The 27,308-nt window shown below is 35.6% G+C and overlaps 3 protein-coding genes across 8 annotated transcripts in view; 2 read left to right on the forward strand and 1 right to left on the reverse strand.

The window, feature by feature from the left end:
- LOC129240380 (transmembrane protein 134) overlaps positions 1–12,151 on the reverse strand; it is a 57,066-nt gene extending 44,915 nt beyond the window's left edge. Inside the window, exons 1-2 of one of the 4 annotated variants that reach the window (XM_054876147.1) lie at positions 11,879–12,151; positions 11,324–11,584 (exon numbers count right to left, since the gene is read on the reverse strand). In XM_054876147.1, the coding sequence (XP_054732122.1) occupies positions 11,324–11,502 (179 nt within the window). In that variant the 5' untranslated portion in view covers positions 11,503–11,584; positions 11,879–12,151. Of the gene's footprint in view, positions 1–11,323 lie in introns of all 4 variants that reach the window. The other 3 variants (XM_054876145.1, XM_054876144.1, XM_054876146.1) reach the window with 3 other exon arrangements.
- Positions 12,152–16,024: 3,873 nt separating this feature from the next.
- Positions 16,025–18,510, forward strand: LOC129241724 (protein HBS1). Its single transcript, XM_054878206.1, has 4 exons — positions 16,025–16,252; positions 16,324–17,091; positions 17,158–17,310; positions 17,375–18,510. Exons 1-4 carry the CDS (start codon positions 16,201–16,203, stop codon positions 18,457–18,459), a joined length of 2,058 nt encoding a protein of 685 aa, XP_054734181.1. The 5' UTR covers positions 16,025–16,200; the 3' UTR covers positions 18,460–18,510.
- Positions 18,511–20,695: 2,185 nt separating this feature from the next.
- On the forward strand, positions 20,696–24,039 carry LOC129240985 (ras-related protein Rap1). 3 transcript variants are annotated; one of them, XM_054877091.1, is made up of 3 exons: positions 20,696–20,950; positions 21,015–21,207; positions 21,362–24,039. In XM_054877091.1, the coding sequence occupies exon 3, from the start codon at positions 21,760–21,762 to the stop codon at positions 22,312–22,314; it is 555 nt and encodes a 184-aa protein (XP_054733066.1). In that variant the 5' UTR covers positions 20,696–20,950; positions 21,015–21,207; positions 21,362–21,759; the 3' UTR covers positions 22,315–24,039. The 3 variants fall into 3 exon arrangements, with proteins under 3 accessions (XP_054733066.1, XP_054733067.1, XP_054733068.1); XM_054877092.1 differs by having other exon boundaries at positions 21,019–21,207; XM_054877093.1 differs by lacking the exons at positions 20,696–20,950; positions 21,015–21,207 and adding an exon at positions 21,236–21,282.
- The last annotated feature ends 3,269 nt before the right edge of the window (positions 24,040–27,308 follow it).

Raw genomic sequence — 27,308 nt, forward strand, 5'->3', positions numbered from 1 at the left:
TCATGGACTTGGAGAATCTTTGGTTTTAGCAGCATGGCGCATCATGCCACAATCGTGTTATTAGCCAAATTAGTCAATTGTCCACCTAGGAGCTGCAATTTTAAGCGGTTAATATAAATCTTGTAAAGGTTTAGAATCACACTACATTAATGAAATTTATCTATTATTTCCTATTCCTATTAAAATTTTCAAAAAAACATTCATGGAACATTTGTGCGGCAAACTCCACTAAAATAAGAGGTAGTTCAATAAGTTTCGCGGTTCGATATGAGAGGGAATTGCTACTAGCCCAATTTTTGTTTTTTGAATTTCATATGAACGTATGTGAAGTTTAATTTCAATCTGTCAATTCATTCTTTGATTATACGCCATTAGTACCGACGTGTCACAGTTTCTCTACATAGGAAAAAACCAAGTATTCTGCGGTGATTGAATTTTTATTTTTACAAGGTTTAAAAAACAAAGGAAATTTATGAATGAAAGTTGAAATTGTTTGAGCTATCAATTAATACAATAGAAAGTTGGGTTGCTGAATTTAAACGTGGTCGTACAAGCCTTGAAGACGATCCACGTCAAGGACGTCCAAAAACAAAGTCCAGCAACAACACCAGAAATCGTGGAAAAAATACAAGAAATCGTATTGGAAAATCGTCAAGTGACTGAAAGAGATTTAGTAGAGGCCCTAGGTATCTCATCGAGCAAATGTAAGCAATATTTTGACTAAAGTATTGGGTTTCAGAAAGCTGTGTGCACAATGGGTGTCGCTTTCGTTAACAATGGAACAAAAACACATATGAATGCGACTTTCTCAGCAACATTTAGAGCATTTCCGAAAGAGTAAAGTGGATTTTGTCACTATGGATGAGACTTGGGTTTATCACCATGATCCAAAATCAAAACAGGAGGCTAAAGAGTGGTTTGAATCTGGCTCTTCGGTTTCGAAACGAATTCGTGTTCAGAAATCGTTCAAGAAGATTTTAGCATCCGTTTTTTGGGATGTGAAAGGAATTTCGTTTGTGGATTACTTGCAAACTGATAAAAAAAAAAATTCTGAATATTATTGCAACCTTTTAGACCAACTCAAGGAAAAAATTGTGAAAAAATACCCAGTTCGCATCATTCTTTTTCATCCGGACAATGCGCCGTGTCACAAGACCATTTTGACAATGTCTAAAACCCATGAATTAAAGTTCGAATTGTTGGAGCATCCACAGTATTCACCAGATTTGGCTCCTAGCGACTGCTATCTCTTCCCAGACCTACAAAAAATGCATGCGTGGAAAGCGGATGATGAGGTCATAACAACTGGGGAAGCGTATTTTGTAACCCTTCCAGAGTTTCACTTCACAAATAGAATGCATAAATTGGAATCTCATTGGAACAAATGTATTGATGCTCAGGGAGACTATACTAAATAAGAAAGTGCATTTCAAACAAAAAAATTAGGTTTTCTTATCGAACCGCAAGACTTATTGAACAACCTAGTAGAACATAAGCAGGCAAAGCAAAAATTAAAAATGTAAATATGATCGCTGATTTCAATATTTACTGATTTCTTATTGTGTTGCTCACTACTCTTCCATACATGCATATGTACGTACTTTACCTTAACAGCAGAGCAGCGAATACCGGGAGTTTGCTAGTTGCGTATAAGAAGAGCAGCAGCATAATGGTCAATAATTATGCAGATGCACAGCGAAGACGTATGAAGTTTCAATATCTTAATGACCGAGCCTCAAACGACTTTGATTGAACCCAATATTCATCAGAATATTTCTCAAATGGGAAACATTTTTTTAAATTTTGCCCTACGCGCAAAGCTCCAAAACAAGCAAACAAAGAGAAATGCGCTGAGCAAACAGCCTTAGATCACCTTAGTGTACATATGCCCTACTGCAGCGGACCGTCATATTTATTTCATTTCTAAAGCGGTTAACTTTTCATTGAACATTAATTGAGTTAGAGCTTATTATTATCGCAGGTTGTCAGTTTGTCAATGTTTATTTGTTGGTCAGCGATACGCTTCGGCTGTTTACTTGTAGTGAACTGAGCTTATTTGTAAATACCTTTATTTCATATTTACGAAGTATGTTCACCTATTTGCTTAACAATTTAAATGGATTAACACGAGTATGTTTGCAAGCTTAATCAATATGAGCAATATTCGCTAATGAATAATTAACACATTCCTATTAAGATGTGTATATGTATGTATTCAGCTACTTATTTACCGAAATATGTACATAAATCATCAATAATATTATCTAAGTCAACAAATTTGAGGAAATTATTTGCATTCCTAATAAATGGCTAAGAATCCATAATATTCTATTGTACAATTCATGCATATTTATAATAAGAACTATTTCTTAGTGAATCGTCTTAATTTGCAAATTATTTTAGGCAGTTAGAGAATATCTTGCCTAAATCGACTTATCTGACGAATTCGATATTAAAATTATTAATTTAACTGCAATTAATTCAATCTAATTTTGCAATCAAACAAATGCCACATTTTTATCGATGGTATTCCGTTAACAGTAACAGCACGAGGGTTGTCTTTTATATTTTATTTGGCCACAAAAAGAAAACACAGTAACATAATAATAAAAATGGCTTTTTTGTTTTTCAAAAAATATTCTCCCTGGAAGTCAATGTATATCTGCATTCGCTTGAACCAATTTTCAAAGCACTTCTGGCACTCAGAAGTGGATAGCTTCAAAACGAGCTGTTTAAAGGCTTCAATAGCCCCTTCAGGCATTGAAAAACGTTGAAATCGCAGAAATCATTAGGTGTCAAAACCAAACTTTACGGCGGATGGCCCATTAATTCGATCATTTGAATGCTCAAAAATTCTCTTGTGTGAGCCCATACATGAGAACTCGTACGTTCCCCCGACAGTCGGTTCTACGTTATCGGAACGACCCGGATTTACTATATATCGTACATGCATGGCGAATGTGTTTGCTGCTACAATAACAAAAACAAGCTCGTATTGTGAAGGGTATCTCGTCTTCAGCGGTTAGTTTTTCTTAATTCTCCGAAAACTGCTGGGAAACAAATGGTTGCATTGAGGAGCTTTTACCAGCTGGTATATATATGTATATATATATACATAATTGGCGCGTACACCCTTTTTGGGCGTTTGGCCGAGCTCCTCCTCCTATTTGTGGTGTGCATCTTGATGTTGTCCCACAAATGGAGGGCCCTACAGTTTCAAGCCGACTCCGAACGGAAGATATTTTTAGGAGGAGCTTTTTCATGGCAGAAATACACTCGGAGGTTGGCCATTGCCTGCCGAGGGGCGACCGTTATTAGAAAAATGTTTTTCTTAATTTTGGTGTTTCACCGAGATTCGAACCTACATTCTCTCTGGGAATTCTGAATGGTAGTCACGCACCAACCCATTCGGCTACGGCGGCCGCTGGTGGTAGCAGAAAAAGCGGAAGGACTCCTTTGTGTTAGAAAGAGCAGGTGGAGAAGAACTTGGCTGCAATTGGTGTGTCCAACTGGCAAGAAGGAAACGACTGGGGCATTTTGTTAAACTCGGTCAAAATCGCGTAGGCGGTTGTCACTCCAATCAAGAAGAAAACTCGCCACAAGTCCGGTAAAATTATGCGAAATCCAAGAATAAATCTTCTTGACAACCATGCAATATTGAATGTGTGCTAACGTTCACTAATGCCCAAGGATACCTCTATCTCTCGATATGTTACATGACGACCTTGCGTTCTCATTTGACGCACATCATCGATTTTTTCTGACACAAATATTTTTAGACGGCTTTTACGAAATTCATCCTGCAAGGATCGACGACCAACTTGGAACTCGTTGTACCAGCGTGTGACAGTGGCAAAGTGCGGTGCTTCGGTCTCAAAAGTCGAAGTACTGTAAGTAGATAAATGCATTCCTGTCGCGATAATCCACATCGAAAATCGTAATAAATCATCGCACGAAAATTTTCACGAGTTAGTTCCATCTTTTGGGCGAGATGTATTTTTCAACTTACTGAAAAGAGAACAAATAAAGCTCGCGAGAGAAAACGTTATATATATGTATGTAATTTTATGCTAAAAAGTACCAAACTTTCTCATGAAAATATCGAATTACAGCTCATTACACACATAGAGTTGCAAAGGCGCAAAATATAAAGGAAACCCTAGTAAACCCTTGTCTAAAGATGGAACTTTGCTGAGGAGTGACCACAATTAGAAGAAACGATCCATCAATTGGTATTTCGTGCAACAAAACTTGCAACAATACTAAAACTGATTATAACATTTTAGGACTTCCTGTTTATATAAAAAACGTGACCGGTATGCAGCGGTGCGCACTGTAAGTCCCTGTAAAGACCTATTTGGCTTTCCACCTACGCCCTTAAAGCGGTGATGTGAGTTCGCTCTGCCGATGTGTTAACTCCGGTCTATATCAGTAACCAGCCGCCTCGGTCCCCGGTCAGGAAGTGTTCATTGGGCGAAAGAGTAGTAACTTTCATTGGTTCGGGCGAGCGCCGGTCCGTCCGCGTTTTCCGAGATCGTCGAAGCATAGGTCACACCCCAGGGGACTGGGGTAGGAGCATTGTCTCCGTATACCCGCTCTTGACAATTTCGGTCCGCCCCTTTGGTTAAATAAAAAGTATTGTCTCCATCCATTAAGGGGGGAAGCTGGTCTAGAGCGCAAAAAATGGGCATATTTTATGAATTTATTTTGACTCAACAAAGGAATCAATCGAAAATCTGTGAAATAGGTTTAATAATATAGCTTTCATGGTACAAATACAAAATTTTTCGTCTGAATTAATTTCAAAATGGCCGCTGTCCAGCAGTTCTCCTAAAGCGCCTTTTTTCTAGTGGGTCCATTGCCGAAGACGTAAACTCCTTAATTTTTGTCCTGGATCAAAAAATAAAATTTTTTTAGTTTCTATATAACAACAGAAAGAGACGTACGTAGGATTTTTTCGATATTTTGTTTTTTCGCGAAATGGTGCACGTTTGAACAAAAAGTTACAATTTTCACTATAAAGAACGACATAAAATTGTTGATTAAAAAAAAAACTATGTAATATAAATAAAAAATCCTACGTACGTCTCCGGAGAAAGGTATTTCGAATGTATTGTCAAAATTTCGTAAGAATCGGTAAAGATTTGTTCGAGTTATGCCTTCGGCCAGTTTAAAAAAAGTGATTTCGAAAAAACGCGTTTAAAGTTGTAAGTATTGTAAAATCATACCTGCGAGGCACTGCCGTCGAATGAAAAATTTGGGCATTTAGACATTTTTGCTGGCATCCCTCATTTGGTATATTATTTCTAAGACCCTAAAGCACCTTTTAAGACAAAAAAAATTTTTCGATTTTTTCAAAATTCTAGACCAGCTTCCCCCCTTAAGGAAAAAAAGAGAAAAAGTAGGCAAACAGCAGAAAGCCATTAATGATGGAGATTCAGAGCAGAGCCCTTTCGTAAGAAAACCACGATTTCTTCGCTCGCCACCACAAAAGTCGAATACGCGCTTCACGAATGTGTTTCATTGCCAACCAGAGCGAAACCAAAGCCGGACCATGAAGCAAAAGAAATAAGCCCTCAAGGACTTCACGTAAGAGTAACATCAAAAGAGGTTGAAAAGAATGCAATGGAGACCAATGCGGCGATACAAAACATGTAACTGCTGCAAAGGGCGCAAATAGCAAGGAAGAGAAAAATGGGCATCTACGCGACAAGCGTTTATTCCCAAAATGCGAGCTGAAGAAGAGGAAGCCGTAGGGAAATGTTTAAGAGTCCTGAGGAAGATGAAAGCAGTTCTACTGAAGAGTAGCAATACCTTAATGGATATAAAGACTGGCGTCTTAGAGCTAGACGAACTATTCGACGTCATGAAAAACTGCAGAAGGGGTTGGATTCAAGCTGTGAAAACCGGCAAAGGGCGTCTCTTGTCGAACACATCCACGAAAGAAATCGGAGGTGACATCTCTGCAACAACTAGAAAAATAGGTGTTGCTTAGGAGAGCGTTCCCACGACAGTCGGTTCTACGTTACCGGAACGACCCTTCCAATAACTGTCACTACAGCAGCATTCCCCATATATGTATGGAATATATTTATGCTGCTCCAACAACAACGACAGGAGAGCACTTCTTCAACCGCAAAACGAAATGCATGATGCCCTACCGCACCCAATTCTTCGAAGAAACTTTAAGTTCTAGAGTTGAGAAATGCCAAGTAGTAAGCCGGCAAAAATCTAGGCCCAATACCATGCCAAAAGGAAATTATGGAGTGCAATTTTTGGGGAATACTGCAGGAATGACAGTCTTTGGCCAGATTTAAGCCTGGGTCATTCTGTTAACAAAAAACCGACTGTTGGAGGAAAGATGACACCTGTTGTTGTTGTTGTTATTGTGCAGTAATACAAGCGCTGTCAGTGTAGTTTAATCACCAGTCGTCTTCGTCTAGCTCATCTAACCGCAGGCCCAGGTAACTTGCTGTTTCGACAGCTTGGGATCCAGCGGGAGAGGGGTGTTAGATGAGTCGGTTTAAGGGGCATGTGAAAACACGGTTAGTGTCGTGCGGGGTGCCTTCACATGCAGCCCTGTCTAGAATGACACCTAATTGATACCGTTGATTTTCCTTGTAGGGTAAGTGCATTTGCACATACATACACACGTCCAACACACTGACAAATAGGCAATTGAGTTAAATTAGTAATGCAGTTCATTGAATGCAACAACGGAAAGTAAAAGAACAAATGAATAATTCGTAAAACAAAAAAAAACTGGATGGAAAAAATAAAGCGCAATGAATTTTACCCCGTGCATTGTTGCCATTGTTTTTTCACTACTCGCGCATAAGCAACGAAATTGTTTACAAAACAATTGAAAACAATAATTTAGAGCAAAAACAAAAATTACAGCGCCGATTTAAGAATCATTGACACATTTTGTGCTTTTTTTAAGTTTTTTTAATATAATTTATACATAAATGTACGTACATATATTTTTACTTTATATTTTACATACCTCAAAGTGGCTATTTTTCGCTACAATTGCTTTCATTTGCATTTTATATGTATGTATGCACATGTGTAATGGCGTAAATGTGACTGAACTCGTCGGATAGTAACAAAGCAAATGTAGCCACTTGCGGCCAAAGAGGATATTTACATACACACATGCAGGTTCACCTACTAATGGTGACGTTGATGTTGGCATGAGGTACGAAACGTTGATGATGAGCAAACACGTGAGGGACTGGCTAGCTTAATAGATGAACGTTCTGAAGTGTTCCATCAAATGATTGAGAGCAAAGTAGATATGTATGTATGTATGTTCGAGTACTTGAACTACTTGATTTTTGCGTGCTTATGAATGTTCACATGCTGTGGACTAGCTAATGAGAACGATTTTGTGGTTTTGGTCGGTGGCTCAGTTACCGTCTAAAACTAATACTGATAAATGTTACCTAAAAGAGACTTCAACAATTTGTTACAAATCGCTGATTTCATAATAAATAATAACAAATAATAAACAATAATTTAGGGTATTAAAAACAATATCCAGTAAGTCCTACAGTGGAAAAAACGGTTCAGTTTTTCAAAATATTATTCCATCTAATGGTTTTTGGCAGCAGTAAAACTTCAGCAGTTGTAATATTGTGCTTGATTTATTGGTTCACTTGAATAGATGCACTGACCAAATATGAAAAAAATATAACAAATATAGGGGTTTTTTTAATTTATTATTTAAAACTTAATAGTTTTTGCCATTTTGTTTATAAACTACTTCGTAAATATTTGTATAAATTCTGCAGATAGCCTAATGAAATATCAGACCAGGCAGTTTTAATGATTCGAATTAAAGATTTTTTGCCTTCAAATTATTGTAAACCCCCAACTAAGTCGAAATTTGATGAAATAAGCATAGATAATATCGTTTACAGTGCTAGGAAATTTAACTGGAAAGTGGGTGGGGTAATTAAGAATTCGGTGGAATATATGGTTTACTATTACGCCATAGCCGAATGGGTTGGTGCGTGACTACCATTCGCAATTCACAGAGAGAACGTCGGTTCGAATCTCGGTAAAAACACCAAAATTAAGAAAAACATTTTTCTAATAGCGATCGCCCCTCGGCAGGCAATGGCAAACCTCCGATTGTATTACTGCCATGAAAAAGGTCCTCATAAAAATATCTGCCGTTCAGAGTCGGCTTAAAACTGTAGGCCCCTCCATTTGTGGAACAACATCAAGATGCACACCACAAATAGGAGGAGGAGCTCGGCCAAACACCCAAAAAGGGTGTACGCGCCAATTATATATATATTTTAATTGTTTAATTTAATTCAATTAATAGTCTAAAAATACAGTATTTCTTACAGACTATGAAAACAGATTAATGCTAAATATATACGCCATACTAGTAAATAGAACAGTTACAGTGCCGATGGAATGAAAAACTTCCACCATAGTCCCAGTAAAGAAGATGAGAAATACTATTAAAGCTGAGGAACTTAGGCCAATAAGCACCCTTCTAACACATGGGCTGAAAAGTCCCGGGACTAACAAAGAAAACACATTTTTTTTTATTCAAAATTAGCATTATTCATCAACGTTAGTTCCATCAAGAACAACGCAATCATTCCATCGACGCTCTAACATTTCAATACCGCTTTTGTAGAACGATTTATCTTTTACCTCAAAATAGGCCTCAGTTTCAGCGATAACCTCTTCATTCGAGCAAAGAATTCTAGTTAAAACTTTAATCCGTTATATTCCTCTATTATGAATATTTTTTGATATTCACAAAAGGCCCATCTACTGAAAAGTTAAAGGGTAAAAAAGTTCCACAAAAATGTTGGGAAACAAAATAAAGTCAAACGAAAAAGGTGGGAAGGTTTGCATTTCGTCCTTAAGGTCTTTTGTGCCTTCTATTCGTCCCAGTACTTCTCTCAAGCCCAGCTCTCTCAATATACAGTGGTGGCCTTATAATTAGAAACGAGATAGCAGCATTTGATTTTACTAATACAATTTTAAAATTTATTTCGCCACATCATTTTTTTTTATTAGAAATAATACAAAAACGAGTAGTCTTTCAGTTTAACATAAAAAAATTTCACCATTACTACAATCCTAAAAAAAAAAATTAAACTTAATACTAAACACAAATTCATCTTGGTCAAATAATTAGAAACGACAAGGAAAACTTAAAAATATCTTCAAAAAGTTCAACAAAATTAGCATAATTTTAATATTTTGTGGGATAAGCCTTATTTTTTATAATATTTTGCAGTCTTCTCGGCAAGCTTTGTATTAAATTTTGGCATCTTTCAACAGATATGCTCTCCCAGCATCGCTGCACCAATTGAAACAATTCATTATTATTTCTCGGACTTTTGTCCTTGAGATCTCGTTTCACAATTGCCCATAAGTTCTCAATTGGGTTGAGATCAGGACTTTGCGGTGGCCAGTCCAAAACATCCATATTTTGATCCAAAAGCCACCGCTTTATTAACCGTGAAGTGTGCTTTGGGTCATTGTCATGCTGGAAAATGTAGTGAACCGGCATGTTCCCAAAGAATATGGTTCCATTACATTTTCCAGGATGCTTTTATATTGATGTTGGTTGGTCCATGATTCCGTTCATGCGCACAGTTGGGCCCACGCCACGCCAAGAAAATGCTCTACAGACCATAATAGATCCGCCACCGTGTTTCACTGGTTTCACAGTATACCTGGGGTCCAAAGCTTTGCCTGGAGGACGCCTCACATATGTTTTTCCATCAGATTGGAATAAATTGAATTTCGATTCGTCACTCTGGAGTTCTCTATTCCAGAATCTTGAATCTTTTTTGAGCATTTCCTTAGCAAATCGTAACCGCTTCATACTATTTTTTTTTGACACATGCGGTTTTTTTGTGCGATGCACCCACGTAGTCCCTCCCGCCTCTTGTAAGCGCCTTCTTATCGTCCGAGCCGAGACTTCTACAATACGTTTAATTGCTCTGCAACTTCGGCTTTTATATCATGCGAAGACATAAAAGGATTGCTCTTGCTGGTCCTACAAATATGCCTATCATCCGCTGGAGTTGTTTTTTGCGGTCTAGGCTTCCTGGCTGGGGTTTCAAAGTTTCTCGTTTTTTTTTACAAATGAATTGCGCCGAAAACCATTTTTTTGGAGCAGCCAAACCTTTGTGCGATAGCCGACATTGAAATTTTTTCCTTTTTGTAACACTGTACAATTAGCTCCCTGAATTTCGGGGAACATGACTTTTTCATTTAATTTCTCTAGATAGCAACAAAGTAAGAGGCAAAAAAAGTTTGACTATAAATTCTGCATTCAGACCTGGCAACTCGAGTTGCTTGTTGTCGGCGAATTCTCTTTTTGTGTGGTCCGTTGTGTTCACAACGCAATTTCAATGCTTGCACCTGTTTTTGTTGTTTCAACATTCAACAACAACAACGAGCAGAACGAGAACACAAGGCGTGTTCCCACAAAAGTTGCCGTGTCTGAACACAAAATTAGAGTACACATAAAATTATAAAAAAAGTCGAATCAGCTGATTTATTGCTACTATTGCTTTGTTGTTGTTGTAGCAGCTTAAACGTTCTCCACACATATACGGAGAAAGCTGTTGGAGTGACAATGCCTGACCGGATATAAATCCGGGTCGTTCCGTTAGCATAGAACCGACTGTCGTGGGAACGGTACTATCTTGTTGATGTGCCTTGCCGTCCACAAAATATGTAGGTATGTGTATTACAACAACTACAGTTGTAGCAGCGACAACGGCAAGCTACGCAAGGCACTCATTTGTTATCAAAGTCAATTTTTAAAAGTCGTTAAGCGATATGGCTTAGTAATGACAATAACGATGATAAATTCGCAAATAAATTACTAATCAATCAGTCGCTCAATTGATGCGAAGTTGATTTATCAATGAAAAGCGAACTTTCAGTTGCTAAAATACGAATTCACGTTCTAATTTTAAAATACCAAAAGAAAAACGGTATACACTTTTTTAATTCAAAATTTCTACGTTTGCAGAAAAATGTATTAGGGAAGGAAATGAATACAAATTACAAAAATTTCACATTTAACAATAAATCCTGGTTTTTAGTTTAATTATCATCCTCATTTAAATATTCAATCATTACAGTTTATAGGAAATGTATCGATAATAAAACATTTCTGAACAAAAAATCAATTCTGCATTAATTTCTATAGGTAATCGAGCTCCAAGTACAACATAAAAAGATAGCAGGCTAATTTGTGTACTTACATATGTACATATGTGCATTACATGTATAAACAAGCATCAATATATAAATATTTACTCACTTAGGATCCTGTATGCGGATGGAGACATCGTCCGTTGAACGTTGCTTGGCACGAATAGGCGTTGAAATCACTGTGGACCCATAAACGCGTATTGCCTCGTCTGTCTCCTCCTCGAATGCGTCGTGTATAGAGAAACGCTTCTCTTTACCTTGACGCCCAGAATTGCTATTACTCTGCATTTTATTTGCACAATTTTTTGATTTTCGGATGTCGATCTAGTACAAGTGGTATGGTACTTCAGAGTTCGTTTGTTGAACGTGTCTGGAGCAATTGAGTATACTAATTAGGTTAATCGGTATCTATTGCATACCCGTATAATGATTTGTGTAATTGAGACCTTTGTTAAATTGTTGTCTTTTTTTATACCTGTATGAAAGAAAACCAAGCAGATTTTGTTTCTTTTCTTAGAGCTGCGTATTGCACGCACGTTGTTTAAATTTCGATTTTTATAGTCTTAATTTTACTAATCGCACTAAATCATGAGAAATTTTATTAACATTTTCAAAACGCATTTTCTGCATCTGCATACAAATATATTCACTTCTTGCACTTTACCTTCAACACTTCGATGATTATTTCTTCGCACTTTGAAAGTTATGTACCTACTCGTAACTTATTTTCAGCATATATGTGTACATAATTATATACTTTTCTAAATCACGTTATTCGATACATTTTAACTGGAACGAAAATTTTGAGCACAAGTTGTATACTAAAAATTATTGCTTAAATATTTTCACTTTTTAACTTTTCACGAAAAATTCAATAATTTCCTTGCAACGAAAACAATTTTCCCGTTCGCCTTTGTTGCGAAGATTTGACTCAGAGAACGACTTCAGTACGAATTGTTATAGAATATGAAACGCCACTGACAATACAAGTAATGAGCCATAAGAGGTGGTCACACTAACGATTAGTCGCCGCATACCATAAGGCAATAGCTGAGTTTCAATGGTTAATCACCTGGATCTGGTTAATAATTTTGCATGTAAATGTAACAACAACTATGTGATCCTGATAAAAATCTGGTTAAATTTATGATCTGTTCTGTTCATTTTGTGTTTAGTCATTAGTGTGGCAGCATAGCTTGCTGTAATTGGTAGTACTTACAAGTGAAGTTATACTTAAGCATTTATTTATATTAAAAAAAAATTAGCAAGGTTTTTATTGCAAACATATATTATATCTTAAATGAGATTTTGACGTGATAACGTCTTATAATTCGATTTAACAGGCTGCACGCACGAAAAAATGTGTCGTTACCTTGCTCATTAGTGTTACCTTGCTCATTTGTCGTTACCTTGCTCATTTGTCGTTACCTTGCTCATTTGCCGTTACCTTGCTCATTGCCGTTACCTTGAATGAACTGCAAGCGAAAGCGCGGAACGAACGACAAAGCAAACAAAGCAAACGAAAGGCAACGTTCGACATCTTGCTCTCTCCTACTTAAGTGAGCGTATATATGTATGTAAATGCGCATATGTACATATATAAATTCACGTATTTGTATTTGCATATGCCTTCTTATTGATTATTATTTATTTGATTTACTTGAAGAATTTAAAATAAAGCCAAGTTTGTTAATAATACCTGTTGTTTTAATGTTATTGTTATTAATTTTTTTATTATATATGAAAGAAAATATTTATAGTAATATTTACCACATACCTTATAAGATATGTTGTATACTAATATATGTATATAAACATGCATATACATATACAATTTCGCGCAATTTTCAAAAAGAACAAATCTATATGTAAAGATGCATACAAATCATATGGACATATCAAATATACGAATCTATTCCGTACGTAAGCAAATGTAAGCTAATGTGTTTGAACTGCAAGCGAGAGCGCGGAACGAACGACAAAGAGCACAATCGGCCCCCGCGTTCGGCAACGTTTGACATCTGGCTCTGTCCTACTTGAGTGAGCATATATATGTATTTATATGTATGTATATGCGCATTTGTATATAAATTCACATACTTGTGTTTGCATATGCCTTCTTCCTGTGTGCATGGTAATGAACCATTTCTCTGTTGAGAATAGGACGATGATAGAAAAAGTAGGAAATGAAAGAGAGTGTTTCGAGTGTAAAGTGTCTTGAAAAAGGCAAATCGATGATGGTGCCTCTTAGTGTTGTTGACTTATTAACGTCTGATGCACAATCGAAATTGAAGATATCTTTCATGGATTTGATAAATGTTTCGTCATTTCTCACGTTTGTGTAAATGTAACTTGACCTATTCCATTGCAATTCCATTTACCTCCTCCTCTATATCCATACAAAATATCTATCAAACAAATAAAATTAAAATTTTGTTTTGAAAATTGCAACCATTCCATCAATAGTTTCTTATGACGTTGTCACGTTAAACTATCGTCAGTAAACCGACTTTACAGACAACCTCTTTTTTTTGCAAAAACTATTACAACAAATTGCTAGCATTTGAATTAAATACCTCATCAAAAATGCCGATTTTCTATTAAATATCAATTTGTATTATTTACACATCGTTCATGTTTTATTAATGTTTCATCTTCAGTGTTGTTATGTTCCAAACAACAAATGTTGTGTGGATGGAATATCCCATATAAGATATTTTGAACGAAATAAAGTAATCGTTTGAATCTTTTTTAAGTGTCTGTAAAGCTAAATACACACCAGGCAACCATTGCAGCAACTCGGCCATGTTGAAGCAACCGTTGCCTCGTGTGTAGCTGTGTTGCCAAATGATTTTCGTGTTGCTGCAACCGTTGCCTGAAATATCAAATAAATTTGATTTTTGGGATAGGTTGCTGCAACCGTTGCTTCGTGTGTATCATTGTTTACTGCTTTTACTCGTTCAGTTCGTTGAACACAAGCAAAGAAGAAGGTTCGTGCGGAGTAAAATAAAGTGAAAAAGGAAAAAATGGTAATTGAAAATAATGAAAATTATGTTAATTTTATTAACGAATATAAACATTTGAGAGAGCTGTGGAATATAAGTAGTGAAAAATATAAAAATAAAAATTTTAGAAAAAAAGCATACGAACAATTAAAAAATGAATACAATAAAATTGATAAAAATTTCAAGTCCGCAAAAACGTTTCCTGTTGCAAGATACCGCAAAGTTATTGCCAGTCTAATTTCTGCTGATATTGCCTTTCTCATTATGGTATCTTGTTTCGTTATTTTGGCCTTTACGAAGTCCAACAATTTTCTAAACAGGGCTTCGTCGATCCTCATGTAATTTTTATAGTCCGCTGGCTCATTTTCCTTCAGTTCTTTCAGCAGCCTCTCTTTCGAAAATTGGATTTTTTTAAAAGCCAATTTTTGGATCAGATTTTTTTTCTCTTCTTTTGTTGCATCTCTTCTTCCTCATTTTCGTACAAAAGTTCGTCAATTATAATAAGAGAAGTAATTTTACGCATTTCGTCGATCATTTAAAAAATTTAATTTTACGTATCTTCCGCTTGTACCTTTCCCGCACCACAGTTATACACAATACTGAGATTGAAGCAACGGTCGCAACGTGTTTCTTAAACAAAGGCAACACGTTGCTGCAACCGTTGCTTCAACGGTTGCCTGGTGTGTATTTAGCTTAATGTCTACAGATATATATGTGTTCCAGCTAGAAACTGAGAAATCATCGACTAAAGTGAAAGGAAGCGCAAAGTCTAAACGACCACCAACAGTTATAGACATGAATATGATGATGACCAAATATCATCGCAAATGTCATATATAACATCGCAAATCACAAATGTCAGCGAAATCGTTGAAGCAGATAAACGCGCAGCTGGAAGAACATGGCATCGCGATTTCACTTTACACGATTTTAACAATCGGTTGACGTCATGACAATAAACAAAACAAACAAACAAAATGAAAAGAAGTTTCTTGTTTGTGAGTACTCAGTAAATGGCTTGTTAATATTGAAATTTTAGATTTGTGAGAAAAACTAATAAATATGAAATGTCGCATGCTAAATTTTGAAAGCATGTATTATAAGTAATTTCCGTCACTTTTGTTTGAATTTCTGCAGCGAAGACGTCACAGTGAATTCGAAAGGCGCAATCTCGTATTCTATCTTTTGGAAGCATAGCTCATTTCAAAGTTCTTCTTTTTTACTTGTTTTCGGCATTTTAATATCGCAAAGAAAAGTAAATATTACATACATTCGCAGAGGTTTTACAGCAAATTTGGAAATAAATAAAATAGTTCAACTTATGCAACAACTAAGTGCAGTTTGCTTGCGTTGTTAGACGGAAGACACCGTAGCGAGAAAGTGTGTGTGTGTGCGTATAATTTCTTGTGTTTGGTTGTTTCTATGGCTTTGGCCAAGGTGGATTTATTATAGGTATATATATATATATATTATAGCTTACGTCAAAATGATATGCTTTGTTTGTATGTATTGGTATGTTTACATTCGTATATTTACATATGCGATTGTACGTTGACGTGATGCTTGGACCAAACGCAACAACAAATACATGTAGGGTTTTACTTATATGTGGTTGCTGTCACCTATAATAAATTCGCCTTGGCTTTGGCCTACTCTTCCTCTTCCCAAACAAATAATTCCCCTTTGTTTCGTATGTTTATTCATTGAGCCTGACGAACAGCGAAAGGCGCAACCTTGTATGCAATCATCATTGACTAATACCGATTATTTTCAGAAAAGCTTCGTGGTATCGGAATCGATTCTTACATCTCTAGTTATTACCTCGCATGTTTTTCATTCGCTATAGATGATTCGTATTTAGATTTGTTTTCAATGCGGTGGCGAAATTTCACAAACTTGTTTAAAAGTTTTGTACAGTTCAACACATAAAATTATTTGTGAAATTCTGGTTATCGGTACAACATAAAAGGAATTGACCAAAATGTCGCGCCACAGAATTGTGCGAGCGATGGACTATAACGATGAATACGACAGTGAGCTACATCTTCACAGCAGACTGTAGCTAAGATGCAGCTTTTAATTTTTCATATTTCATTTGTTTTAGATTACGATGATGTATATGGGCATTCCGTTGACGATGACAGCTGCATTTCACCGACAGACGCCCAGCAGTGGCTATACGACAGGGCGCGTGGCCAACATAGTATGTCAGCTTTCATTAAAAATAACAAAGACATCCAAGAAGAGGAAGAGATGAGTGAAGAAGTCGTCGCCCACGAAAAGGATCGTCGAGATTCTGACAATTTCCAATTGCCTGTATTAAACGACGTTGATCAAGCAAAGCTTACATCCTGCATTGATGAAGTTCGTAACGTTGTGGGCGATCAGGTGTCAGAGCGAAGAATCGTAGAGACTTGTATTAACTTTGATTATGATATAACCAAAATACTCGACGATATACTTAACAACGAATGTGACAGTAAAACCAAGCAGCACAAACCAATAAGCGAGATTAGAACTTCAAAAAAACTATCAGTCCAGCCAACTTCATCAGCCGCTCCAAAATTAATAACACCTGATCGGGAAACAATTTCTAGCGTACAAGCGCCGCCAACAATAAAAGTCACTGCGCAACCATTAAGTGAACGGGATATACGTCGTGGGTTTGAAGTTAATTCACCACAGGTACAATCATCGCCGGTCGTGTCAGGGAGAAATACGCCTGTTGACGAAGAAGTTAACAAAAGTATAACAGCAGCTGTTAAGATATCCAAAGAACAAGCCCAGCGTGACGCACGAAAACTATACTCGCAGGAGCGGGGTGATCAAAAAGCTCATTTTCACATGATTGTTATTGGACATGTCGATGCTGGTAAATGCATTTAAAGGTACATAAAAAAGGGGTTTACATTTTTTTATCCTTCCAATAACTTGATAGGTAAAAGCACATTAATGGGTCATTTGTTGTTTGATACCGGCAACGTTTCACAACGAGTCATGCACAAGCATGAACAAGAATCAAAGAAAATGGGAAAGCAAAGCTTCATGTATGCCTGGGTACTTGACGAAACCGGTGAAGAGCGGTCAAGAGGTATGCCTACTATAAATTAAAATTTTAGAATTTTTATATTATGTAAGAATTAAATATTCCAAAGGTATTACCATGGATGTTGGATATTCGCGTATTGAGACCGATACAAAGATAGTAACACTACTAGATGCTCCGGGCCACAAAGATTTCATACCCAACATGATATCAGGTGCTACACAAGCCGATGTCGCACTGCTGGTGGTAGACGCATCGCGTGGGGAATTCGAAGCGGGTTTCGAACAAGGCGGACAAACGCGTGAACATGCATTACTCGTGCGTTCATTGGGCGTAAATCAATTGGGAGTGGTTATCAACAAGTTAGATATGGTCGACTGGTCTAAAGACCGATTTGATGAAATTGTAGGAAAACTGAAGACGTTTCTTAGGCAAGCTGGATTTAAAGAATCGGATGTTACTTTTATACCATGCTCGGGTCTCAGCGGTGAAAATTTAGCGAAACCGGCGATGGAGCCTGCTTTAAAAGCTTGGTACAAAGGACCTCACTTGCTGCACGTCATAGATAATTTTAAATTACCAGTTAGATCAATTGAACGTCCATTTCGTATGTCCGTGTCAGATATTTATAAAGGGACTGGTTCTGGCTTTTGTATATCAGGCCGCATCGAGACTGGTGTACTTAGCAGTAATGATCGTGTGCTGGTCGGTGCTAGCCGCGAGCAAGCTCAAGTCAAAGGCATACAAATCGACGAATTATCGCAAACAAATGCTTTTGCAGGTGATCAGGTGTCGGTGACACTATCAGGAGTTGATATGTCTACCCTGTCTGTTGGTTGCATTATTTGCGATCCGCAAAATCCCATACCGGTGACAACTCGTTTTCAAGCACGTATTCTTGTATTCAACGTGACTGTGCCCATTACTATTGGCTATCCTGTGCTATTACATCATCAGTGTCTCATCGAACCGGCCGTACTGAGTAAATTGCAAGCGCAATTGCATAAAAGCACTGGTGAAATTATAAAAAAGAAACCACGAGTCCTCGGCAATAACTCGTGCGCTCTAGTAGAATTGGAAACAACGCGTCCAATCTGCATTGAACGATACGCTGACTTTAAAGAGTTAGGACGTTTCATGTTGCGTGTGGGTGGCGTCACCATTGCGGCGGGTATGGTTACGAAAGTACGTTAATATTAAGACTCATAAAAATGCAATAAAATTTTGTCCTGTTTTGAACTGCAATCCAATTAAATGGTTTTTATTAGGTAAGAAAAAAGCTTGAACAAAGATTCGAAATTATTACTGAAAGTATGTATGTATGTATGTATAATATACATATATGCAAGTGTTCGTAAATTTTGACAAACTCTAAATAATTTATTAAGTTACATTTTCTGTAGATAATAGTGAGTAGTAAAGTCATGAGAGAAAAATGACCGTTCCCACGTCAGGAATTTATATTTAAAAAAGGCTTTTCCTTAGCAGTTTTCCCCAAAAAATTATGAAAATTGTACACAGTTGTAATAACTACAACAGTAAATCAGATTTTACTATAATTGTTATCGTTCGGAGATATTTATTATCGAGTTTTAATTTTTCCCTACGAAAATTTTTTTTAATGTAATGTTATGACGTTTAAAGAGTTTTAAGTTTTTATAAAATTACTCCAAAATATTTGGTTCTGTTTTTGCTTTTTATCAGAAAATATATAAACAAAGATTGATAGCTTAGAGCAGTGGTTGACAACCTGCGGTTCTTTGGATGTGGAGCTGCGTTCTAATTGATTAACGAGAATTTGGCACCGATTTTATCTCTCGCTTGTACTCGCTTTATTTATTTTTTAATTTATTATGGATATCACAGCGAATTTAAATGAGCTGAATCTAAAACAGAAAGGAAAGGGAAACGCAGTCTATGTTTTGGTAGAAGGATTGATTTGGTTTGAAGAAAAATGTTAAGTACAATAATTTCAACAAAATTTTAAATTTAACTGTTTTTAATGGCGTCCCCTTCAGTACTCAATTCGCCTTGGTTAGCAACTATTTTACAGTTGTCTCTTTCTACTAGGTTGAATAATAGCACAGGCAAGTATGAACTCTTTCGTAATAATAAGTTCACGTATAAGTAGATGATACATTTTTTCGTGATTAACTCCCAATAAGTAATTAAAAAGCGAGATTTCCCACACAAAATTTCTCTCCCAAAATCCGAGATTTTAAAATAATCCTAGACAATGACCATACTTTTTGTCATACAACCCTGTATTTTCTGTGTAATGGATCATTATTTTTACGAATGTAAAGGAAACGCTAAAAGAAAAACTAAATAAAATGGATGCTGGCAAAGAAAACAGGTTTGTAGACATAATTCTAATAAAATGTTTGTTAGGTTTATTAACTATGCATTCATATTACGGGAAAAAAGCGTGTATCCATAAACTTGTGTCCTCTTATTACTTATTATAAAATGTAATAGCGAATTTCGAATGCGTATTGCTATCATCATTTCTTGAAATCTCAGTAAACGTCGTTTACGGATTTCCTCTAGCTGTTTATTATTAGCAGTCAATTGCGCAATTAAATTAGGTATTCCTTCTCTTTGTATTTTCTTCATATCGTTAATAATAATGAAACAAACCAAAAACACCAAAATATTTTATATGAAGAAAAACCTTTCACAAAAGTATTGTCAGCTGATTGTCAATTTTGCAGGTAATCTGCGATATGTGATTCATTTTGTGGATTTATTGGTAATTAATGCAGATGTGAACGCATTTTAAGAGGTTACTTTTTTCGAATTCGCTGTAAAAAATAAAGTAACTGTTTTGCTGTAACTGTAACGCTACCTAAGGTCTCAATTCGCATTGGACAACTGTCATCTTGTCGCGTACGTTGACAGTCTGTAGGTGTAAGCAAATAGAATTATTCCAAAAATGTTGGACCTAAGTTAAATTTAATTAGGTATAAAATTAGTAAATGCAGTTATTATTGTAAATAACAATAATCTAATAACTTTATTCTGCATAAATGAACTCTTTTTCTGCTTAAAATTTTCGCACCAAAACGTTAATTATAGCACGCAGACATTTTTAGCGTTGCGCCAAAGCGATACGAACGCTATCGCGTCGCGAAAGTTGTGTGCAGACGGGCCTTAAAAGGGACCCCTGGAAACTTATAAATCTAGAATTATAGATAGTTGCTCAATTCGCCTTGCTAATAAATTAGTTTTAAAGGTTAGGTATTTTTTAAACAAATTTGCTTTTTATGCATTTTATGAATTGTAATTATAAATTTATGGCATAAATGTAAAAATGAAAATCGTTTAATTTGAATGTTGTTAATTCTTAATCCATTTAAGAACACACTACTACCATTTATCGGCGAGTAGACGACTTTACTTCTCTGCTCGCTATTTTTTCTGTCAAAGTACTCGTAGTTAATGGATGCAACCTTGCTGTGACGCGTCGCGCAAAGATACAGAAAATTTGTGGTCGTAATTCGTGATTTTCATATTAAAAAGAAATTAACAAACAAATAAATTTTAATTAATACCTTACCAGTAAAAATGCGTTTGGGTAGCGCATAAAAGTGTAGCAAGAATATTAAAACTAAAAGTGGAAATTCCAAAAACTCAGCAGAAATTGCATTTTCACATTCCATTTTGTGATTGGCATTCGGAACAGGTCAGTTTATTCGCTGGTTTAGTGCAGGTCGAATTATTTGACACAAAATTCGTTTTTTGAAAAGGCAGCGAATTTAAGAATAAAGAACGAGCAGATAGAAGGAAAAAGGAAAAACCAGGCAGGCGCCTCAGTTGGAAGCAACAGAGAAACGTAGGAGAGAGGCGCAGTCATCAAATTTGAGTGAAGTTGAGGTAGCATTGGAGGTGCATATAGCGTAGTCGCTAACGACAACGGCAACAGCGGCTGGAAGAAAGAAGGTAAAGTGGAAGGGACAAAATGAGTCATATTAACATGATGAAGTTGAAGTTGATCCGAAAATGTGATTGTGATAAGTTAATTAATTGAATATCCAGCGAGAATTTCGTTTAATTAATTCACTCTGTTATTTTTCTTTTTTGTATGCTGGAATAGGGGTTAACATTTGGATTGTGCTTCCGATTTGTGATTTCCAAGAAAAATAAACTGATGAAGTGATAAGTCAAATAACTTAATGAGAATACTAACAGCGTGAAGAAGAAGCAAAGTGCAAGTAACGAAAATTTACCATATCGTAAAATATAATATTCAGAACCAAAGTAGAAGGTCAGAAACAATATTTGCCAATACCATTTAGAAGCGAACGGCACAGTAATCGAGAGAATTAGAAACAAAAGTGTGACTGTAAACGCAAAGTGATTACGGTAACAAAGGAAATTTGCAATTACGTTTTCATTTGTAGTACACGACGAAGCATAAATTTGCGAGCCATCTCTTATTAGCAACCATACATAATAAGAAGCAGCTGAACACGTCCATCTATAGTTAACGCTATGCGCGAGTACAAAATTGTTGTGCTGGGCAGTGGAGGTGTGGGCAAATCCGCCTTAACCGTACAATTTGTGCAGGGAATATTCGTAGAGAAGTATGATCCCACAATCGAGGACAGCTACCGTAAGCAGGTGGAAGTAGATGGGCAGCAATGCATGCTGGAGATACTCGACACTGCTGGTACAGAACAATTTACCGCAATGCGTGATCTTTATATGAAAAATGGACAAGGCTTCGTCCTCGTATATTCCATAACAGCACAATCAACATTCAATGATTTACAAGATTTACGCGAACAAATTCTGCGTGTGAAAGATACAGATGATGTACCTATGGTGCTGGTGGGTAATAAATGTGACTTGGAAGACGAGCGTGTCGTGGGCAAAGAACTGGGTAAAAGTCTAGCCACTCAATTTAACTGCGCCTTTATGGAAACATCAGCCAAAGCTAAAGTCAATGTAAATGATATTTTCTATGATCTGGTTAGGCAGATCAATAAAAAATCGCCCGAAAAGAAACAGAAAAAACCTAAAAAGTCCTTATGTGTTCTACTATAAGACTACAATTTTAAAACAAATTTATAAAGGAATTATGGTAATGAATGAAGAAAATAAATAAATAGTGAGGATCTATAAGAAAATATTTAAGTACCAAGGAAATTTTGAGAAAAGCATTGCGATTAAATGTGGATTTTTACGCAGTCCACCTTCCTTCTCGCTGTCTCTCTTTAGATATATATATTGAAAACAAAAAATGGAATACTTGTAATATGATGGTATAGACAAAAAATAATAATTAATTACATACATTCACTCATGGGCGCATATTTTAGAATGCCAAGCTAATTTGTTCATTTTCTCAACAATATAAATTAATATTGTTTCCTCTCAATATTATACCTTATTCTGTATGAAACCAAAAGGCAAGTCTAAGCGCAAAAATTTAGTAGCGTTTAAGTGAAACTCCATGTAAAACAAACTCAGTAAAAAAGAAAGCCGCGTTGTCGAAATAATTCAAAACCGTTTTTACAATTTACAAAAAATACTACTTTGCTACTATTTTACAAATTTACAAAATATCTATAGCTAAGACAAAACTTAAGCAGATGTTAGTTTTGAATTAACGCTTGTAAGTAGGAAAGGAATGTATATTATGGTCCTGGTAAAGTCAAAACGATCTTGCACACTTTTTACTTATGCAGTTAAAACTATGTTGCTCGTATGATTTCATACAAAGTGTTTCAACGGTTGTAAAGTTTTCTTAATCATGTTCTTATTGCTATTGCTATAAAACTTCAAATTCCATTTATGTGACGTAAAAATGTTTTTGATTACACTCTTGGTATATTTTTACGTTAAAACTGAAATGTTGTTAGCCATAACCGAAAGTACGTAGGCCAAATCGTAATAGTTCGGGTAGCCGTTTTGACTTTAAAACCTAAGCGAAGTAAATGCCAAGCAAATAAATAAAATATAAAAAAAATTAACGGATGTAAAGTGATGAGAGAATAAGAATTTTTGCCATTTAAGGCACATATTTGTATGTACAATCCAAATAGACCGGCATTTTTATTGCTAGTCTTCTATCAATTTCGTTTCGCCGTTAATTAATGATTATATAGAAGTAATGTAACAGCACTGTCAAAAAAAATAACGATTCCCATGTGCCCTATAAAAAATGAAAACCATAACAAATCAGTTTATCGTACTCATGCATACTATAGTCGAGCCCATACATCAAGACCAGAGCAGTATCCGTGACAAAAGGAAATACCTGTTGCGATTGCCAGACCAACGATCCCTTCACGAAACAATCAAAACACATACATATGTATGTATGTATGTGAAATACATAGTAGCTACTTTTTATTAATAAATTATTTGATTAATAAATTGATGTTTTCTAGCATTATGAAGAATTGTATAAATCTAAAATAAATGTAATGAAACGTTGCGTAACAAATTAAAATGGTAAAGACTTAAAATCCCCGTATATTTTGAATTTGTTTTTAATTGCTGCGTGGTATATGACACATTTTTAGTAACAGCAAAACAAATTTAATATGTATAATGATCTAAAAACAATTGTGAACGGTAAAAATAATTAAAAAAAATTGCAAATCGCAAAAATATAATATCAGAAAATAGAAGCAAATGCATAAATCAAGAATTAAAGTGTAACAAAAAGAAAAAAATAAGAGAAATAGATTTATTATCTTCTAAATATTAATTAAATGTATTACGTTTATAATAATAAAAGCAAAAAAAATTGAAAATATTAAACATACAATAAAGTTTCATTATAATTACTTAGTCTTGCCATACATTTTGTGACAAATTTTACAATGCATGCGCGAGAACAAATTCGCAGAAAAAAGTTCCATTATTCTTGCATTTGTTCGTATGCATTGCCTACTCATAAATTATACCCAGTTTCGTGGCAAATTGCGCCGGTTAACAATGGAGTGGGGAGCTAAGGAAAATGGCATTGCATGGATTGCATTACATAAGTGTGGTAAAAGTGCAAGTGAGATTTACGAATTGCTGAAAAAACATAATATTTCGAGAATGTTTGCATAATAAAACCTTATTCCCAAACGTCTGAAGTGACAGACAGAAAAAGAAGTGGTTATCCTCGCGTGGTTCTAACCAGTGCAGTCATAAAAGCCGTTCAAGAAAGAATTCGCGGAAATACCCTTAGAAAGCAGAAATACATGTCCAGGATAATGGATGTATCGACCAGATCCAGGTCAAGACTAATTAGAGATGATCTCCACATAAAAGCCTTCCGTCATACAACTGGTCACCTTTTTACAACGCGCTTGAAGAAAATTAGACTCGACAGATGCAAGCGGCTTCTTTGGTGGCACGCTGTCAATGGCTTGGAAATATTCTATTCACAGATGAGAAATTTTTTTGTTTCATTGTTGAAGAAGTCTTTAATAAGCAAAACGACAAAATCTATGCTAAAACTTCTAAAGTCGCTTAAAATGTTGTTTCAAGGGTTCAGAGTGGCCAGCATACAGGGGTTAAGATCGGGGCAAAAGTGTACCAGGAGGATGTCTTAAAAGGCGTGGTGAAGCAGTTGAGCAGTACTCTCTTCAATGGAGAGCGTTGGATTTTGCAGCAAAATTGCGGTCCAGCCCATAAGGCAAAAACCACCCAGCAGTGAGTAAAAAACAATATTTCTGGGTTCATAAGCGCGGAAGATTGGTCGTCTGGAAATCCAGATCTTAGTCCATTGGAGTACAGTTTGTGGTCAGAATTTGAGAATGTGGCCTGTCGAAGACCTCTAAGAAATTTTAATAGTTGCAAACAATCTTTGGTTCGAGTCAATATCCATGGAAACCGTGCGTACTGCAATAGCTGAATGACCTAATCGTTTCAAGGCTTGTGTGAAAGCAAATGATGACTATTTTGAATGAAAATTGCAAAATATATATTTTCTTATATTTACATGATTAAGTAAAACTAGCTTCATTAAAAACGTATTATTATTTCATACCTTTAACAGATTGAACTTGTAACAGAACTTATGGCAGGACTAAATAGTACTGCCACCAAAAAATAGTTATGATGAGATACTTTCTTTGGAAAATTGTTGTTGCTGATGTTGCAATATCCTAAAACATTTCTATTAAGTTTTTGTGCATTTGACAGAATATCAATGAAAATTTAAGTCGTTCTTCTAATATATGTAGGTCCGTTTCAACGTTGGTAGTTATATTTTATATTGTTGGAAAAAGTACGTGAACCAAAGTCTTTGATAATCCGCCATTTTCAACGTGTTTGTATGCTTGAGAATAGTTATAATCTCCACAGAAGGTTGATAAAGTCTGGAAGAATATTTCTTAAACATTTCTTTATTGACTAGTGAAAAGCCACAATTTAATAAGCGCGGATTTCAAAATCTATATTCATACATATACATATGCAACATGTAGCTTGAGAGAAGTGTTTCATGGTTTTTTTAGGCCTCTACAATGTCTGTAAAAAAAGGATTAACATCATCTATAAAACACGTCTATTGAATTTTTAAATTTTATGCATTAAATGAAATAAATTTGAAAAATTCAAATTTTCAAGTGACACATTTATTTTCCTGCTATGCTGATTACGACGTAACGAACTCAGCTTCGTGGTAAAGGAGCACGGTCAAAGCCCGCTTGATTAAGCTCTGTATAGTTCATTTGAGCAATGCGATAAGATAACATAAGAAGAAATATTTTTCATCAATGCAGTGCCAGTTAAGTGTGCTTATATGCGTTTATGTATAGTATTTTTTATATATTTTGATGCCCAAGTTATTAGCACTGGCAAAGGGTGGGCCATTCGCTGAACACCAAATTATAAAGAGTTTTAGTGGCAGGCTCTTGGAAGGCAATTGCACACCTTCGAGTTTATTTCGGTCATGAAAGAACTTCTCGCAAAAGCTATTTACCGTTTGGAGTCGACATTGAGCTATAAAAATCTTCATTTGTTGGACAACATCAGAACACACATCACCGAAACAAGCAATTATAGGGTCCACAATAATTCGGAATTTTGTTTTTATATAATATGTATTATATATATGCATATAAAAAAATAAATATACATAAATATAAAATATAATAAATATTTAAGGAGGTAGTAGTATGGAAATTGCTGCCCCAGCCCTATAAGTTGCTGCGTGACTATCATTCGGTAACGGGGGTATGAAACACCAAATGATAGAAAAGGAGTTTTTTCTGATAGCGGCCACTCCGCGGTAGGTAATGGCAAGCCTTCGAGTGTAATTCTGACACGAAAAAGCTTTTCAAGAAATCGTCTGCGGAGGCAGTATATTTTTTTTAAGTCCCTGTATTTGTGGAAAACATCAAGACGCACTCCACAAATATAATATGAGGAGGACAAACACGCAAAAAGTGGTATATACAGTCAACGTCAAAAGAAAGTGTACACCATACATATATTGTCAAGTTTTGGCTATTTATTTATTTATTTACTTTTTAATTTCAATTATTCTTTTATAAAAACACAGTTCATACTACAACAAAAACCTTTAAAAGCAAATTTTCAAACTTTGTATAAAATTCGCAAGAATTTTCTAATTATCATCAAAATTAAAAATTTTCTACTGAAAAACTGCAAGTATGTAATTTTAAAGCGCATTTAATTTTAGAAGAGAAAGTTTCAAGTAGATCAAAAATCACACTAATTCTGGGAACTTTTTTCAGTCACGGTATTGTGAATTTCCTGCATTTAACGCCTACTCCACATTTTTTACATGGAAGAAAACACCCAGCACCGTCAGCAGAAAACATTTTTTAAAATCAATGTAATTTTTGAACTACTAAATTTGCACTTTATTATATCAAAATTCAATGATCTACAAAACTGCATACTTGAAAGTTTTTCAGCAATTTTGATATTCTTTGTGATATCTTTATCTTAAAACTTTATTTGATGATATATGTAAGATTTGGATCGTTTCCGGATTATTCGCATAGCATCTATGTTTAACGAAACTCCACATACAAATTATGGCTTCGTAAACGAAATGGCGTTTC

Source organism: Anastrepha obliqua, chromosome 3 (assembly GCF_027943255.1).
Source record: "Anastrepha obliqua isolate idAnaObli1 chromosome 3, idAnaObli1_1.0, whole genome shotgun sequence".
NCBI classification, from domain to species: Eukaryota; Metazoa; Arthropoda; class Insecta; order Diptera; family Tephritidae; genus Anastrepha; species Anastrepha obliqua.

Coding starts and splice junctions, on each gene's coding strand:
- LOC129241724 (XM_054878206.1), top strand. CDS start 16,201: ATGTCGCGCCACAGAATTGTGCGAGCGATGGACTATAACGATGAATAC. Junction 17,092..17,157: donor TATTGGACATGTCGATGCTG/GTAAATGCATTT, acceptor ATAACTTGATAG/GTAAAAGCACATTAATGGGT. Junction 17,311..17,374: donor CGGTGAAGAGCGGTCAAGAG/GTATGCCTACTA, acceptor AATATTCCAAAG/GTATTACCATGGATGTTGGA.
- LOC129240985 (XM_054877091.1), top strand. CDS start 21,760: ATGCGCGAGTACAAAATTGTTGTGCTGGGCAGTGGAGGTGTGGGCAAA.